Source organism: Molossus molossus, unplaced genomic scaffold (assembly GCF_014108415.1).
Source record: "Molossus molossus isolate mMolMol1 unplaced genomic scaffold, mMolMol1.p scaffold_m16_p_1, whole genome shotgun sequence".
Classification (NCBI taxonomy): domain Eukaryota; kingdom Metazoa; phylum Chordata; class Mammalia; order Chiroptera; family Molossidae; genus Molossus; species Molossus molossus.
Genome location: NW_023425344.1, coordinates 34,449,605 through 34,466,869, shown reverse-complemented (window position 1 = coordinate 34,466,869; position 17,265 = coordinate 34,449,605). Strand labels below are relative to the sequence as shown.

At 36.8% G+C, this 17,265-nt stretch overlaps 1 protein-coding gene across 4 annotated transcripts in view; it reads right to left on the bottom strand.

Moving 5' to 3' along the window:
* GABRB1 (gamma-aminobutyric acid type A receptor subunit beta1) overlaps positions 1-17,265 on the bottom strand; it is a 356,673-nt gene that overhangs the window by 80,947 nt on the left and 258,461 nt on the right. For all 4 annotated transcript variants that reach the window (XM_036271342.1, XM_036271355.1, XM_036271360.1 and 1 more), the window contains one exon: positions 11,821-11,903. In XM_036271342.1, the coding sequence (XP_036127235.1) occupies positions 11,821-11,903 (83 nt within the window). The remainder of the gene's footprint in view (positions 1-11,820; positions 11,904-17,265) is intronic.

Here is a 17,265-nt window from a genome sequence, read left to right as displayed (position 1 = left end):
ATACTTTACATTCTTTTTTCCTTTATTAAAATCAAATCACTTCCACATATAAAATATTCGTCCAAGCATTATCTTTAAAGTGGGCTTCAGAGTGCTAAAGGCATACTGCATCCAGAAACCCCCACATACAAAATAGGGAGGCACCCAAGTCCCACACCAGGCACTTAACAAAATCTAAGCTGTTCAGATCCAGTGTTTTGGAGTCATTCATGTCACCTGAGAATGACTTTTTTTTACTTCAGGTAATTTAAAACTCAAAACTCTTCTGAATCAAGTGCTGAGCAACCAGTGTGACAAAGCCTTTTAGCTAATTATTTAAATCTCAGTAGGAAGCAGACAGGCTGGGAAAATAGACTAAGGAGCACAGGTGAGACAGGTTTTTTGTTTTTTTACCTGCCTCAGATTCTTACTCCTCAGTGTGGCTCATGGACCAATAGCATAGGTATCACCAGGTATCACGTTAGAAATGCAGACTCTCAGGCCCCAGCCCCAGCTCATTAAACCAGAATGCATTTTAATAAGATCATTTTAAGCACATGAACACTTGACAAACACCACAGGGAGCACATCAGAGAAGTGATCGGTTTCCACTGACAGTTTCTAAGGTACAAGCAGGCACCTCTTCGACTCTATTCAGTGACATTTTTTTGTCTGAATTGTAGGTCTACAGAATCTAAGTACTGAGAATACAATCTCCTTAGAATCAATGCAGACATCTAGTAAGAGCTCTATGACAAATCTGTCCTTTTGCACAATCAAATATCCATGCCTATGAGACAGGGTGTGGGGAGATAAGAATGAACATAAAAATTACAATTATATTATTTTTATCGGTGAAACAAATAGACTGTGCTTGATTTCAGTTTGACTACACTATTCCTGGAAAGCCTGTTGCTATGCAGTCATTCAAGTGTACATTTTCACCTTCTCTTTTTCTTTACTTGACATGATAAAGAATGTTACTAAAAGCATTACATGTTCTCTCTCTCTCTCCCCCAAGTAATAACTCCGTTCACCACAGACAGCTTCATTATGCAAATTAATGTTTTGTTGATTGCATTCATATTAATATGTGATATTTATAGTGGAGCTTTTAAAATAGAGTAGTATCTTATAACAACTTGACCTATTATTACATGGATTTAAATATTTAGTTGAAGTATTTAATGCCAACGAAAAGCAGGGTCTATTGGTCTACCTATTTATTTCAAGGCATGCGTTTTTAAATAAAAAGAAAAAAATGGAGGCCTTTTGCCAGAGAGGATAAAAGAAACAGTAGTTTAAATTTTCTCCTTTTGATCATTTCCGTGAATTCTTTCTTTGAAAATCATGCTATTTTTTGTTCTCTGTCATTCTTTCTTCACCAATTTCCATTCCCATCCTGCTTCCCATTTAGAGAACTGGGTCTATTAGAAAAAGAGAAGAGCAGAAATTCAAAGCATAACAACCTTCCAGCAGCGTCTGTCAAACTTGGCTGCATATTGAAATCACCTGGAGAGCTTAAAAATGCTTTGCAAGGGCACCTTCCACAAATTCTCATTGTGGTCCAGGGTGGGGTCATGGTATCAATATTTTTTTAAAACCCCTTTAAAAACCTTTGATCTTAAAGATAAGAATAAAGCCATCTAAATGTTGAAACTGACACCTACATGAAAACTAACTTGTACATATTCTCACATGGTTCCCATATATGGATTTGGTTTACAGAACAATCCAAGTCAAGACCTCTCAAGAGAATATGTCCATTTCCAAGATTCTAATGGTTCATGCGATACCATTATGAGAAACTACAGCAGCACTGCAGTCAGTCAGGCCTCACATCATCATAAAAGGATGTAGGAAACAGCATCCATAGCCATTTAGAAGGGAAAGGATTTCTGACTGTTGTGTGATCTGTTGCAATTATCGAAGTGACCTGGTAAAATAATGGCTATCCTTAAATTATATCAATATTCAGTTTAGTTGGCAAGAATGTTGGGAAAATAAATGCTATGCAGAAACTGAATTGAGAAAAGAAGGGCCAATTAAAACCTGCTTTGTTCTCAGGCGAGTGCTTTGCATGCACATAGAGCAGCGGTTCTCAACCTGTGGGTCGCCACCCCTTTGGGGGTCGAACAACCCTTTCACAGGGGTCGCCTAAGACATAACAGTAGCAAAATTACAGTTATGAAGTAGCAACAAAAATAATTTTATGATTGGGGGTCACCACAACATGAGAACTGTATTAAAGGGTCGCAGCATTAGGAAGGTTGAGAACCACTGACAGAGCATACCTAGTCTTCACCCAACTCACCCATGGTTGGAAAGACAGGGGAAAGAGTTTTACGAGGACACTATGGAGTTTTTCCTAAGAGGTTATACTACATGGGCTAAATCTTAGACTTTCAAGTCAGATTTCTTGAGTTCAAATCCCATTTGGGCCACTAGTTTTGTGACTTGAAGGATTATTACCTGGTGTTTTGATTTCCTCAGTAAAATGTGGTTGAATGATCAAGTTTTGGTAAAGATTAATCAAGTGTCTGGCCCATAATATATAATCAATAAATATTAGCTATCATTATTATCAAGTTTTGATCTCAAGTGAACCAAAATCTCAGTTTAACAAGCTTGTCCAGTTCTTTTTATTTATTATTATTTTCTTTTATCCTCACCCGAGGACATTTTTTCATATCTTGTTCAGATAGAGTGGGAGAGGAGGGGAGAGAGAGAGAGAGAGAGAGAGATTGATTGATGTGAAAGGGACACATCGAGTGGTTGCCACCCACATGACCCAACCAGGGCCGGGGACAAACTGCAACCGAGGTACGTGCTCTTAGCGGGAACTGAACCCGAGTCCCTCTGGACCACAGGCCGACGCTCTAACTGCTGAGCCAAACCGGCCAGGGCAAGGTTGTCCAGTTCTTGAAGATAAAAATTCCATTATAAAATGTCTCCTTAAGTGTTTGAGTAATACCTAAAACCTTTATGCAAAAACAATAGACTTCCTCTTTGTTTAGACTTCCTCTTAAGAAGCTAGCAGCAAAATGGTCATTCATCAGAGCACCATGGAGAAAATAAACGTCCAGAAATCTAAATCTGTAAATGCAAGATATGCTCATCAATCTAGACAGTTACTTATCCTTGCATAGAAAATAAACTTGAACCATTTATAGGGTTGAAGTGAACAGCTATAAGGCTGACTTTATAGTTAAGTTGATTGCAATACTAATTTTCATAAAAGGAACTCCATTCTTTCACTGGCTTCTATTTTATAACTTAAAAAGATCAGAGACTTTTCAGAAGGAGTGTTTTTCACAGTTTCAAAGAAGCAGTCTGAGAAAAGGAATAAATTAATTCAGAAAATATTTTTTTCTTCCCTACACCCACTCCTCTGCTCATCAAAAAAGCTACAGGCACTAAAATTCATTAACATTTCTATGAACATAAATGTGAAATATTCATTTTCATTAAGTAGTCTACTGAATATGGCAAAATCAAATTTATCTAAGGAGATATCTAATGCTGCTAATTTTCTTGACAATGGGGACATAAAGCAAGGAAAGCCATGAATCATTCATGAAGTTCAATTTACTTCTGTTATTTTTGGTGTTTAGCATCCATGAATAGAAAGTGTGTGGCATGTTGTAGATGCTATTTTTAAATTACTTCAGAGCAGAATTAATGATTTGGCAGGCAGCAATAAAGTAAAAATGATTCAAAGGCTTTGCTGGTAATTGTCCTATATTTCATATTTTTCTTGTGAGTATTTATATGTTCATGTATTCATAACTTTTTGTTATATTCTAATATCCTTTATAAATCAGGATTACTTTAGAACCATTATTTTAGGCAAGCTCGTAAAGTAACTTACTGGCAATGTAACTAAATTAAATAAACTCCCAGAGTTTTACATTTTAGGGCTGAAAGAGATCATTAAGGCTATATAATTAACTGGCATCTCAATGAAGACTATATTCTACATTAATGCTGGCAGGTGGCCATTTCCAATTAGCTGAAGTGTCTTTATGGGAGGGGATGTCTTTCTTAAAAAGGACTTATTTCATGAATGAGCACCTTGGCTCATTGGAAAGTATTTTTCTAAAATTCTACATCTACTTTCCCGTAATTTCTGACCACCTGTCCCTCAGTAACACCACCACTTAGCACACAGAGCACCTGTAGTCACCAGTTAAGAAATGCTAGTTGAAATGAGTAGAATTGAATTGAATGGGTTCAAATCTATCACTGAGTGGGTTACTTTTATGTGTCAATTTGAGTGAGCCACATGGTACCTAGATATTTGATCAAACATTATTCTTCCTGCTCCTGTGAGGGTGTTTTTGGAAGAGATTAGCATTCAACTAATACAGATAGTAGACTGAGTCTGCCCCAGTCAGTTTTGCTCAGTGGTTAGAGCATCGGCCAGCAGACCAATGAGTCATGGGTTCAATTACGGTCAAGGGCATGTACCTCAGTTGTGGTTCATCCCCGGTCCTGTTCGGGGTTGTGCGGGAGGCAACCAGTTGATGTGTCCTTCTCACATTGATGTCTCTCTCTCCCTCCCTCCCACTCTATCTGAAGATAAACAGAAAAATATCCTTGGGTGAGGATTAAAACAAACAAAAAAAAGATAGTAGACTAAGTCAAGTGGATTGCCTTCCCTAGTGCAGGCTGGCCTCGTCCAGTTAGTTGAAGACTGGAGTAAAACAAAAAGACTGATCTTCAGAGGAAGAGAGAATTCCTGCTGCCTGACTTTCTTTGAATTAGGACAATCAGCTTTTTTGTGCTTTCAGACTCAAATTGAAACATGGGCTCCTCCTGGGTCTCAAGCCTGCTGACCTTTAACTGGAATTGCACTGTCCACTCTGCAGTTGGCCAACTCACTATGCAGATCTTGGGATTTATCAGCCTTTATAATTACATGAACAAATTCTTTATAAAAATCTCTTTTAATATATGTCCCATTGGTTATGTTTTTCTGGAGAATCCTGACTAATACACTGGATCACCATACCTAAGGTTTTTCTTTTTTTTTTATCCTCACCCGAGGACATTTTTTGATATTTTGTTCCGATAGAGTGGGAAGGAGAGAGAGAGAGAAACATCAACATGAAAGGGACACATCGAGTGGTTGCCACTCTCACGACCCAACCAGGGCCGGAGACAAACTGCAACCGAGGTACATGCCCTTAGCGGGAACCGAACCCGGGTCTCTCTGGACCTCAGGCTAATGCTCTAACTGCTGAGCCAAACTGGCCAGGGCAGGTTTTTTTTTCTTTATGATAGTATATAAAGCGTTCAGCAATGGCTATTATGCCTCCCTACCCGCCCCCCTCCACTAAGGAAAGTTGGTACCCTCCACTAAAGGAAATTACTTTTAATACGGCATTAAGAACTGGACGCAATTCTCCCTGTGGGACTTTACAAGAGCAGACTTTTGTAGAACTGCTCCTGTCTCATGTCTGGACATTACACTTATTTTGATTTTATTTCCAAGTGTTAATGTAACACATTATATAAATAGAACTTAACATTTCAACTGAAGAAATCATATTTTCACAGGGAATTTTCCATAGTTAAGTTAGGCCATTTTATTTTGGTAGACACAGTTTTCTTATTACTTGCTATTTTTGTGAATAAGAAAATATTGAAATCAACACAATGACAATATTCTGAGACTAAGAGATAGATTGAGTGGCTGATTCATTAAATTGAATACATTAAGACAATGCTTAAGTTAAATGTTTCCAAACCATTTTAAAAAAACAAGAAACAAATATAAAAATAACCTGGTATCACTAAATGTTACCTTTGTTTGATAGATTGGTTGTTTCAGGTAGGAGGGATGTAGACAGCTAGTGACTTAAATGAAACAAAAAAATGCCATAGGTATTTATCACATTTACCAGCCTATCATTATATATAAAGTAATTAAAATGTTAAGTTTCCCCAAATCTGACTATTGGTTCACACATCTTAAATTTTGAAATAGTCTTAAAGCATGGATATAAAATTGTACAAATGACAGAGTATTTCATGGCAAGTAAAAAAGTTCTTGCCTTAACTCTTACCTGAGAAAACTAAAGTCAGACTTCTACCTTCTAAAAATTTTAAAACCTGAAAAGTTTGGAGCTAAGGAATTTAGCATATATTCAATCCACAAATATTTATTAGGTACTACACTAAGTTTTAATTATTCTTGTGAACAAAATAATGATCCTTTTTCTGTGGGGTTTATAATCCACAGAGAGAAGAATACTACTAAATACCACATGGGAAACTGACAGAACTTGGAAAGATCATAACTTGGGATTTATAATTTAGATGTATTCTCAGGAAAGCCTCTTATTGAAAGAGCCATCTTAGGGGAGAACTGAATGATGAAAAGAGAAAAGCCAAAAGAACCCTGATGGGTAAGAGCATTTCAGCCAGAAGAAATAAGATGGTGAAAATAATGAGATAGAAGAAAGACTGATTTGCAAGAAACACAATGCATGATGGAGTTAAGTGCAGTAGCAGGGAAAGAGGGCCTCAGATGAGACTGAAGATACTGAGGGAGGGAGGTCACATAGGAGCTTGAAAGTCAAATGAAGAAGAATGACACTTTCCAACCTGTGCTTTGCAGAATGGCTCCCACAAAAACGGGTGGCCAGAAGAAGGACTGTTTTGCCATCAATGGGGTAGTGACCAGAGAATGCACAATCAACATTCAAAAGTGCATCCATGGAGTGGGTTTCAAGAAGAATGCCTCTAAGGTACTCTAAAGTATTGGGAAATTTGCCATAAAGGAGATGAGAACTCATATACGCATTGACACCAGGCTCAACAAAACTGTCTAGGCCACAGGAATGAGGAATGTCCCATACCGTATCCAGGTGCAGTTGTTCAGAAAACATAATGAGGAGGAAGATTCACCAAATGTACATACCTGTCATCACTTTAAAAAATCTACAAAAAGCCCTGGCCAGTTTGGCTCAGCGGTTAGAGAGTCAGCCTGCGGTCCAGAGAGACTGGGGTTCGGTTCCCTAAGGGCACGTATTTCAGTTGCAGTTTGTCCCTGGCCCTGGTTGGGTCATGCAGGTGGCAGCCACTCGATGTGTCCCTTTCACGTCGATGTTTCTCTCCCTCTCTTTCTCTCTCTCCCTTCTGCTCTGTCTAAACAAAAAATGAAAAAAACTACAGTTAATGTGGATGAGAGCTAACTGCTGATCATCAAATAAAGTCATACATCTACAAAAAAAAAAAGTGTGGAGAATTTTCTTGGTGCAATGGGGACTTTCTGAATATTTTCAAGTGTAGAAGTAATATGATCCAATTTATAGCTTACAAAGATCATTCTAGTTGTTGGATAGAGAATGGTTTGAAGAAAGTCAAGGGTGCCCTGGCCAGTTTGACTCAGCGGTTGAGTGTCGGTCTGCGGACCAGAGGGTCCCCGGTTCAGTTCCTGCTAGGGGCACGTACCACACACACACACACACACACACACACACAAAAAAAAAAAAAAAAAGAGAGAGAGAAAGAAAGAAAGGAAGAAAGAAAGAAAGAAAGTCAAGGGTGAAAGCAAGAAAAGACTGCTACAATGACTCAGTAAGACGTGATGGTGGTTTGGTTGCAGTAGGGTTGGAGAGATATAGAAGATGTAGAAGGTTTTAATATTTTGCAGATAGAATGAAGGTACTTGACAATAGATTGGATTGGAGGAGTGTAAGTAAAATGTCAACAATTAATTGGAAGATTCTGGTTGGATAATGAGATTAAGGAGACTGGAAAGGAAACTCATTTGGGAGAGAAAATGATAGTTACAGTTTGAGCAAATCAAATTTAAGATGCCTCTGAAACATAAAAATAGACATACCAAGAAAAGTGCTAGGTATATCAATCTGGGGTTTAGAAGAGATCTGAGCTGGAGATGTACATTTGGGGATCGTTGGAATGAAGATGGTATGTAGAGAGATGTATTGTGACCTTTCTGAGAATAGTGTCAGTGGAGGTGAGAGATGGGTAGACAGGTTTCTGATTACAATGGGTTGAGAGGAAGATGAAGCATTAGACAACAGATATGGACCATACTTTGAAGTAGTTTGAAGAAAAAGAGAGTAGAGAGATTATGAAAAGCTTAAGGGGACATGTGGGGGTAGGGTAGAGGTGCTTTATGATGAGAAGAGTTTTAAATTTGTTTTTAGGCTGAATAAAAGGCTAGCACAGAGGATGGGATTGAGGATCTAAGTGATCGGGAGTGAAAGTGTATGTGAACTTGAAAGAATCAATTCTCAGAGGAGGAAGGAAGATGGAATCCTGAACCTAGGGGTTGAGGTCAGGCTACAAAAGACACAGGAGCACATCTTCCTCTGAAATACAGAGGGCTCGCTTAGAGTGGTGAAGACATAAGGCAGCTTAGGAGAAGATGGGTGAGCCTCCCGAGAGATTAGAGGCCTGAAATGGCTTCTACAGTTTCGGGGTGTAGTAACAAGTGATACTATCTTCTTAAACTGAGAGGGTGAGATTAGGGTCGAGATCTTTCTCAGTTGTTGCTGTAGAGAATGGGAAAAGGCACCTGAACCCTCCATGATTGTTATCCCAAGCTCTTCTCTAGCTCCATGAAGCTTGTGGCTATCAAATGTTTACATGATAGCTTAATTGATTTCAAATTCCAAATCCTCTTAATACTAAATTTCTTGATTGATTTTTCTATATGCCATTAACTGTTTTTATTGCATCCCAGGGCTAGAAAGCTATTAATCTGCTCCAAGTTCAACTAAAATTTCAATTTAACCAGGCTTTATGGTCTTTTCAATTTTACTTGATTAGATTACATTAAAGAAAAGCAAAACATCTTCAATTTTTCTCAGAGGACCTAACCACATAAAACGTTGCTCCTTCATCGGGATTGTGATGGAAGAGAATACAAACTAGTACATTTTGTAAGGTAGGCAACATTTCTACTCTACTGTTCACAAAGTATAATCGGTTCAACCCTACATCGGTGAAATGTCTACTTTATCATTCTTATTTCCCAACAAACACCACAGTCTCTCATTGTAATCCCTATATAGCTCAGTTATAGTCTTCATAAATTCAGGGAGAGCTGTTTCAGCAAATAAGGCAACACATGTTTCTTCATGAAGAGTTAAAAATAGATGAATAACAGATTCTGTATGTATTAGTACCTAACAACCTATTGATTATGTACTTAGGCAGGAACAAGTAAAGCTCATTTGAACTCCATACTATTGCCATATGTTATTTCATTGCTTGGAGTTATTCCTCTTAATATTTAAGATCTCTTTATATTGATGTACCTATTCTTAAGAAGGGATATATTTAACTAAAATAGTAAAGCTAAACAATGTTTTCATTTGAGGTTTTAAGTTTTTTTTTTTTTTTTTTGAGGTTAACATCAGTGGAATCAAGAACTATTTGGTTTCCTACATCCACAGACTACCCTCTCTGCAATTGCAATCATTTGACCTAAAAGCCATTTCTGCCTCAGCTTGTGTGCTCTATTTTAACTTTCATTAGGGATAATTTTAGGAAATACAGACCAGTCTTTGGTTGTGTCAGCATCTTCAACCTAGCAGAGAATGGTTCTAATTGGTGCTATACTTCTAATCATTGATCATCTGCTCTCTTGCTCACCTGTTGATTACAGGACTCTGTGATAAAAAGACAAACTGGGTTTGAATCACCACTATCTCTGCCCTGGATAAGTTATTTTACTTCTCTAAGCCTCAGATACATTATCTCTCAAATGTTGGTAGAAATATCTGTGTTACAGAGGTGTTATATTAATGCGTAGCTTTGGTCTGGCAAGTAGAAGGCAGTTTTGTGTTTTTTCTCTTTCTCCCAAGTTCCTGCCTTTATAGACTTCTCATTACACAGATTCTTACAGACCCGATTTTCTCCTTTGTTTTAGGTAAATATCTTTAGGCACTAGAGTAACCTGCTGTTGGGTATCTTTAATGATGACCACCATCTGCCCGCAATCCTACCTATTAATTGACTTTAGGGTCCCAATTACTCTGCCTCATCCAACTGTCCAGACAACTGACTGCATATTACTGAATTGCCTCAACGATTATCATATGCCAAAGTCATTGCCTGGCATCCTATTTTATGATTATTTTGGACTATCTGGCTGTTTGTGCTTCTCCCATCCCTGCTCCATAAGAGTTATGTTTTATTTCTGCCTCATTTAAATTTTTGTTTTGGTCATTATATGGTATGATTAATGTACCTAAAAGTCATCTATTTTCTAAATATAAATAAAGTAAATTACCTCCTTAAAGAAAAATATAACCTATAATAATAGATAAACTAAATATGTGTTATAAAATAAAATATGCATGTTAGGAGGAATAAATACTGTTAATTTTAGCACTTGATAATTTACAACACAAAATAAATTCAAGTAATTGTCAAATTCATTAATTCTTCAACTGAATGATGTAAACCATAAGATCTTTGAATTTTGAAAGGATGTCATATCTTATTGCTGTCTAGCAGAAGTAAAGATTAAAAATCACAGTCAATGGAAGAGGTGTCAAGGGTCAAAGGCAACCTTTATGAAGCAACCCGTGAGTTAACCTCTGTCAATGTCAAGTTCCAAAAGCTAATGGTTTACCTGCTTAGCTCAAGTTCTGTCTTATGCATAAACTATCACTGGCCATTAATAATTGATTGAATTCATATTTTATTTCTACATTTTGAATTTGATTGTCACTGGCATTTAAACCAAAAGTCATCATCAATATGTTCACATATTAATGCTTATCAGCCAACTTAAATTTACATAATACATTTTAAAATTATTTAAAAATATAAATGACTCATGAATGTTCCCATTCATTCTAGTTTCTAGTGGTAATAGATTAACATCTATATCTGAACCTATATCTACATAAGTACCTTTCTGTATTTACATGTCTATATTCGGTAAAACTAGAAAATTAAGGTAATTCATGAATTCTCAGATAATTGGGAGTATAGTATATTTATTCTTTAATAATACTATGAGGTCACCTTAAATTTTCTCATTTTCTCTTATTGTTTTGATATTTAGATCTGGGAAGTATTTTAGATGATTTACATAAATATCTATTTCTCACATTACATTTGGTGGTGTTGCAATGGTCTGAATTAACTACTGCAACTTTCTGTGACCCTTAGAACCAGGGAATGTCCTAGGCCTGGTATTCACCATGAATGAACTTAAATGCCTGCTCGATGACGGCTATGAAACAGTGAAACAAAGTCAATCAAATTAAATCTTGGTGACTAAAAGACTCAAATTGTTAAGAAGGCAATAAATGAAAACCAACCCAAGAGGACAAACCAAAATCAGTCACTAGACCTGACACCTATCAAGTCGTTGACCCAATGCACCATCATCATGAGGCTTGTTCTTCCAATGAAGCAAGACAAAAATACACAAGACTCTACTGTCGTGTTTTTCTAAAAGACAACAATTTATGATCCTTCAGGTGGGTAGACTATAGAATAAAAACAATCTCACAGAGTCTCTACACATAAAATGTTTTCCTCCTCTTGTTAATGCAGCTTGGGAATTAGAATGCCTTGGGAGAAACTCCAGACCGAGAAGAAGAAAGCATGAGTTTATAGATGGTCTAGTAAGCTAAGTAGACTTTTTCCAATGGTTCAAACATTTAACTGCATTGAAATGACCTTGGAACCACCAATATAAAGGAAAATGTCACTGGACTGGGAAATCTTTAAAAAGTTGGCAGCATAGAATATCTTAGTACCAATTATTCAGTGCAAGGTTGAATTTAATTGGGTCAAGCAAACACCCCTTTTTCTCATTCCCCTGTCCAAGTAACTCACAACTTTCAATCTCCAGAGTGCAGTTTTGTTCATCCAGAGGATATCTTCGTAGATCCATCATACATGCAGCAGTGGTTGTGATTCTGTCAGGACGAGAGAGAGAAAAGATAGAATCATAAGGATGATGGCTTCCATTTCCAGGCTTCACAGCCTTGAATCATGTTACCAGTGGGCACAAAAATCTTGTGGTTAAAAATTTTGAAGGCAGGCAGATTGAATTTGAGTCTTTTTTTGCTGCTGACTAGTGGTGTAAGCTTGGGCTATTTACTTTTATCTCCATAAGCCTCAGTCTCTTAGTACATTAAAACATCTATTGCGTAGAATATCAGTGAGAATTAAAAGAGATGTGTGCTCCACAACTGCTGGTCATTATTATAGCTATTTTTATCCCAGGGCCCTTATAGCATCCTGGCAATGTCTCCACCAATATCTGCAGCAAGTCCCGCCTTATGAGCAGGTCATCCACATTATGTATCAAAGCCTACCTTTCTTTCCTGCTATAACCTAATAACAAAAGATCAAAACAACAAGAACAAAATCTGTATTCTATAACTTTTGGTGACTAATATTACTCACTATTAGAAGATTTACCAGATTCATCTCTGAGACCCTGGTCCACCTATACTCAATGTAATCAAGAAAGACACATTATCTTAGGACTGGTGTTCACGCTACATAGTTACCAACTCCATTTGAGCTTGTGTGTTTATGCAAACCCCAAGGCCCTGATTCTAGATATCTTACTTGAGTTTTCATTATCCCTCTATTTTCACTTGCATGGGCTAATTTTCTGGACTACGGAATCTGAGAATAACAAATTCCTAGGCTATCCACTCTTACAGACATTGCATATTAGTACGGAATTGACAAAGTACTTTTCTTTAAAAAAATCTCATGGTCCTCTTTCACAAAGTAATCTATAATCATAATTTAAAGAATTCAAAATATTTAAATTTAATAATAGGTAGTTTTCTTTCTAACTTTATCTCTAGGAGCTACAACATTGGAAATTTCCGTAAATATTTCATGTACAAATAGAAGCATAGCTATATCCTCTTAAAGGACAACTTCTTAAGACAGCTGTCTATCTTTTCTGAATATTGCTTATTTTTGTTAACAATGTATATTGGAATTGGTTTTATATCAGTAAATAATAAGTTCTCTTAACATTTTTACTGCCATGTGTTCAGTTGTATGGGAATACCATAATTTATTTTCTCAGTCACCGTTTGGTGGCATTTACATTGTTTCCAATCTTTTATTTTTACAAATGAAGATTCTCTGAATATACTGATATACTCTACTGTCTCACTACTATCTGTTGGCTATTTCTAAGAAAAGGAGTGGTTCGGAAAAAAGGTATATTCATTTTAAGTTTTGCCACATTGTCCTTGGTAGAGGTTATGCCAATTTACACTTCCATCAACCATGTATCTAAATTTGACAGAGTGCTTTTCATTCTTATGTTATTGAGGCTGCCAAGGTGACATTGGTTTGGTCATTTGTGTTAACCTAACAGAAATCTTCTTCTTAAAAACGTTATTATGAAAAACCCTGGCCCTTTCTAATTTCTCTTTGGCTTTCCCTATGAAAGATAAAAGTTCACAGGCTGAACATTGGGACATTCTCTTTGAAGCCTTTCTTACACAGGATGTTGGCCAATTTAACTAGATTTATCTGAGCAATAGGCAAGAACAAAATAAACTTCAAGTTCAATTTTCAAAAACATTGCTTCAGTGTTATACAAAAAATTTAAAGACCAGTTGTATTCCAGAATTTAGCACGTAAAAAGATTTTACTAGATTCCTTCTTGCTTCCTGCTCCCATAATCACATGAATTGATTATTTTTTTCACTTAAAATATATATCATGCAAGTAGGGAACAGATAAACAAACCTCAGAGGGATGGGGGGTGGGAGGGGTGGGAAGAGATAAACCAATGAACTTATATGCATATGTGCATAACCAATCAACCCAGACATTGGGTTGGGGAAAGCAGGAGGGGGGTGGGAGCGCGAAGGAGGGGGGTCAATGGGGAAAAAGGGGACATCTGTAATACTTTCTACAATAATAAAATATACATATTATGCATATCTTTTGTTTTCTGAAAATACAGTTTCACAACATTTTTTATGGACTGTATAGTGTTTTCAACACCCTTAATGAGACAACAGAATAAATATTTTTAAATGCTTTAAAAAATTACCTATCTACCCTACTATAATATTTGTTTAACAGCTTCTTATAAATAAAAAACTGTTAGCCCAATTGGTGTGGCTCACTGGTTGAGCGTTGACCCCTGCACCAAGAGGTCACCGGTTCGATACCCAGGTTGTGGGCCTGGTCCCCAGTGGGGGGCATGCAGGAAGCAGCCAATTGATGTTCTCTCTTATCAATGTTTCTATCTTTCTCTTTCTCTCTCTCTCTCTAAAATCAATAAAGAAAAAATATTTTTAAAAAACAACCAAAAAAAAAAACACCAAAAACTTGTGAAGATGTGAACATTAAAATGTGACCAGCCCTGTGATCCTATGACTTAGCCAGTGGATAATTTTCCCTCACAGGGGATGTTTGCAGTATCTGTAGACAGTTTTGATTGTCAGGCTGGTGGTGGAGGCTTGATGCTTGCATCTAGTTGGTGGAGACCAGGGATACTGCTGAACATCTTGCGATGACCAGGAAAGCCCCCAACAGTAAATAGTATCTGTTTCAAAATGTCAGTAATGCTAAGGTTGAGAAATTCGGTTATAATGGTGGTTTTTAAACTTTTTCCTTTGAGGTAAACCTTAATGAAACCAAATATTATATAGAAGCTCAATATATAAAATACAAATGAAATAAGTAAAAGCAGTATTTTGTTAATATAAAACTACCTTATAATTCAAACACTGACATCTATTTTAATGAGCATATGAATTTGAAAGGAAGAATTATAATTTGGGCCTTAAATCTCCCTCAGCAGTAATATTTTTTTCTGTTGTATTTTATTAGCATAGTATTGATAAAATCCTAAAAATCGTACACACCCAGCCATAGGCTACCTGGAATTAGGTGAAAAACAAAAACCTGTGTGCCAAGTAATCACCTCTGCGATCAGTGACACCTTTATAAATGGTTCAGATACATTCACAGGTAGATGCTTAATGATGGATTAAAAAGAAGCTTTACTTACTTCAAAGCAAAAATGCTCCATGCTCTTCATAAATTAACCCGGCTGCATAAGTTAATATTGTGGTGGTATTGGATGCATTAAAATAGAGCATAGTGCATGATTCAGCGCACTTGTTTTTATTACAGTTTTAAATAATTGTAATAGTTTAACATAAGATTAGAATTAAATATTACTTATGGGACTATTAAAGAGCTTTAGAGATACATGAGAATGTCATTTAAATCCCATTGATCAGCATATCTCAACTGCCTTCATTCTCAGACATGTGTCATCTGGTTAGTTAACCACATCACATCAAAATCAAGACCTGCATTGAAATCTTACACTGAACCACTGATTAACTCATTGTGAGGCTCTGGAGGTTTTACAAATCAATTTGAAAAGTTAACAAAGCCTTGTGTGTAAAATGAATAACTAATGTCTCGTGCGTGTGGGTCCTACAGTTGGAAAGCGTAACTGAACTATTGCTACCTATTATGATCAATTCATTCAGCAATCAACAGATATAAAGAAATCTAACTGCTATTACCTTGGGAAACCACACATCATGCCAGAGGTTTGCCCATGACTTGATATTTTTTCAACTGTGATCTCCTGGACTAGTTAACTTTTCTTGCCCCGAATCCTATTATGATACCAAGAAAAGTTGAGTAATCATAACTCAGAAAGGGAGAGAATCAATGCAGCTCCAGAAAGTTGAGCAGCAGGAAATGCCCAGCTTCCTCTGGAAGGTTCTGTCATTAGTGGAACAACTTCCTTCTTGGGATCTATCTGCTCAAAATGTCCAGTTTCCCAGAGTATTTTATTGGCCCAACTTGCATTAGGTGGCAATTCTCACAAAATTATTTAGTAAGGGCTGGAAGGAAAACCACAGACATACAGATATGGTCACCAGGGACCCACAAGGATCTGAGAAGGGAGGGATCATTGAGACTCAGACAGGAACCCCTATATGAGCAGGTACCCATAAATTCATATTGCGGCCTGTAGAAATTTATGCAACAGTGTTAGTCTCTGCTAATTTAAGGGTTTGGCATTTCTAGAATTTGTAAAGCTTATGGATAAGTGAGCTGAATGCCTTGAGCTCTATAAGAAAAAAAAAATGCTCAGAAAGAATTCCCAGGCTCATTAACAAAAAGAGAGGTGTTCCTGGACATCTTTTCTGTCTTCTGGGTGAGAAGCAACAGAAGACATCTCTAAGAATGATGCTCCCTCCCTGTTTTTCCATTTATTCACCTTGCTGAATGCAATTGCTCAGTAGTAGGTAGTCACCTCTGCAATTAATTAACACTTCCATATGGAAATGTACTCACTTTGTGGTGAAGCAGCCTGACAGTTTGAATTTATGGAATCAAAGGTGTCAAAGATTATAAAACTGGATGGGTTGAAAGCTTCAAGATTAAAGTATTTTTTTTGAATTTTGTTTTTAACTTTTCACACTCAAGTCATTCATTCTGAGTATGTGAAAATATTATTATTGGCTGATAGCACATGAAGGTACAATAAAGTAGTACCAGCTAAAGCCAAAGCATTAACTGCCTGTTTTTCTGAACATTCACTTCCCAGAGGTACAAATTCATGACAGCATAACATTCATCTGTCTCCTTTAAAAGGCATTTAGAATGGCCTACATTATAATCCAATTTATTGGCATTTGGAAGGTTAGGTCAGAACACTATAATAGGCTGTTAGAAACTATGGTCCCATGATACTTGGGAATGAATGGAAATCATATTGCTGTAGTATTCATTTATTAAGGTGTATTCTGCATGGCCACTGACCTTAAAAGTCACTGTAGTTACAAATCATGTATATTTGATGTCTAAGGGCAGTGTGACACTCACTGCTGACAAAACACAACACAGAAGGACCTGGTTGATAAATAGCTTAAAATCTAGACACACACACACACACACACACACACACACACACACACACACACACACAAATAGCACTTTGCAAATAAGAATTTGAACTTAAGTATATTAACTATATACATATGATTGGGATTTCAATTTTATAGGGATGAGCTCCCAGGTTTTAAATTTAATTTCTATAGAACATAACTATAACAACTTAACAGAATTTGTACTAAAAGAATATGAGAATAGAGGTGGAGGGGGTGAAAACACCAAATTCTAATCATACTCCTAAGATTGGTGGGATTGATAATGAGTAGCAGTTATGAGGTTGATAGCAGTATCACTTAGTAAAGTTTGTTTGAAGAATGGCTTCTTTGGCCTCGAGGCTGCACCATTAATCCATGTGAGGTT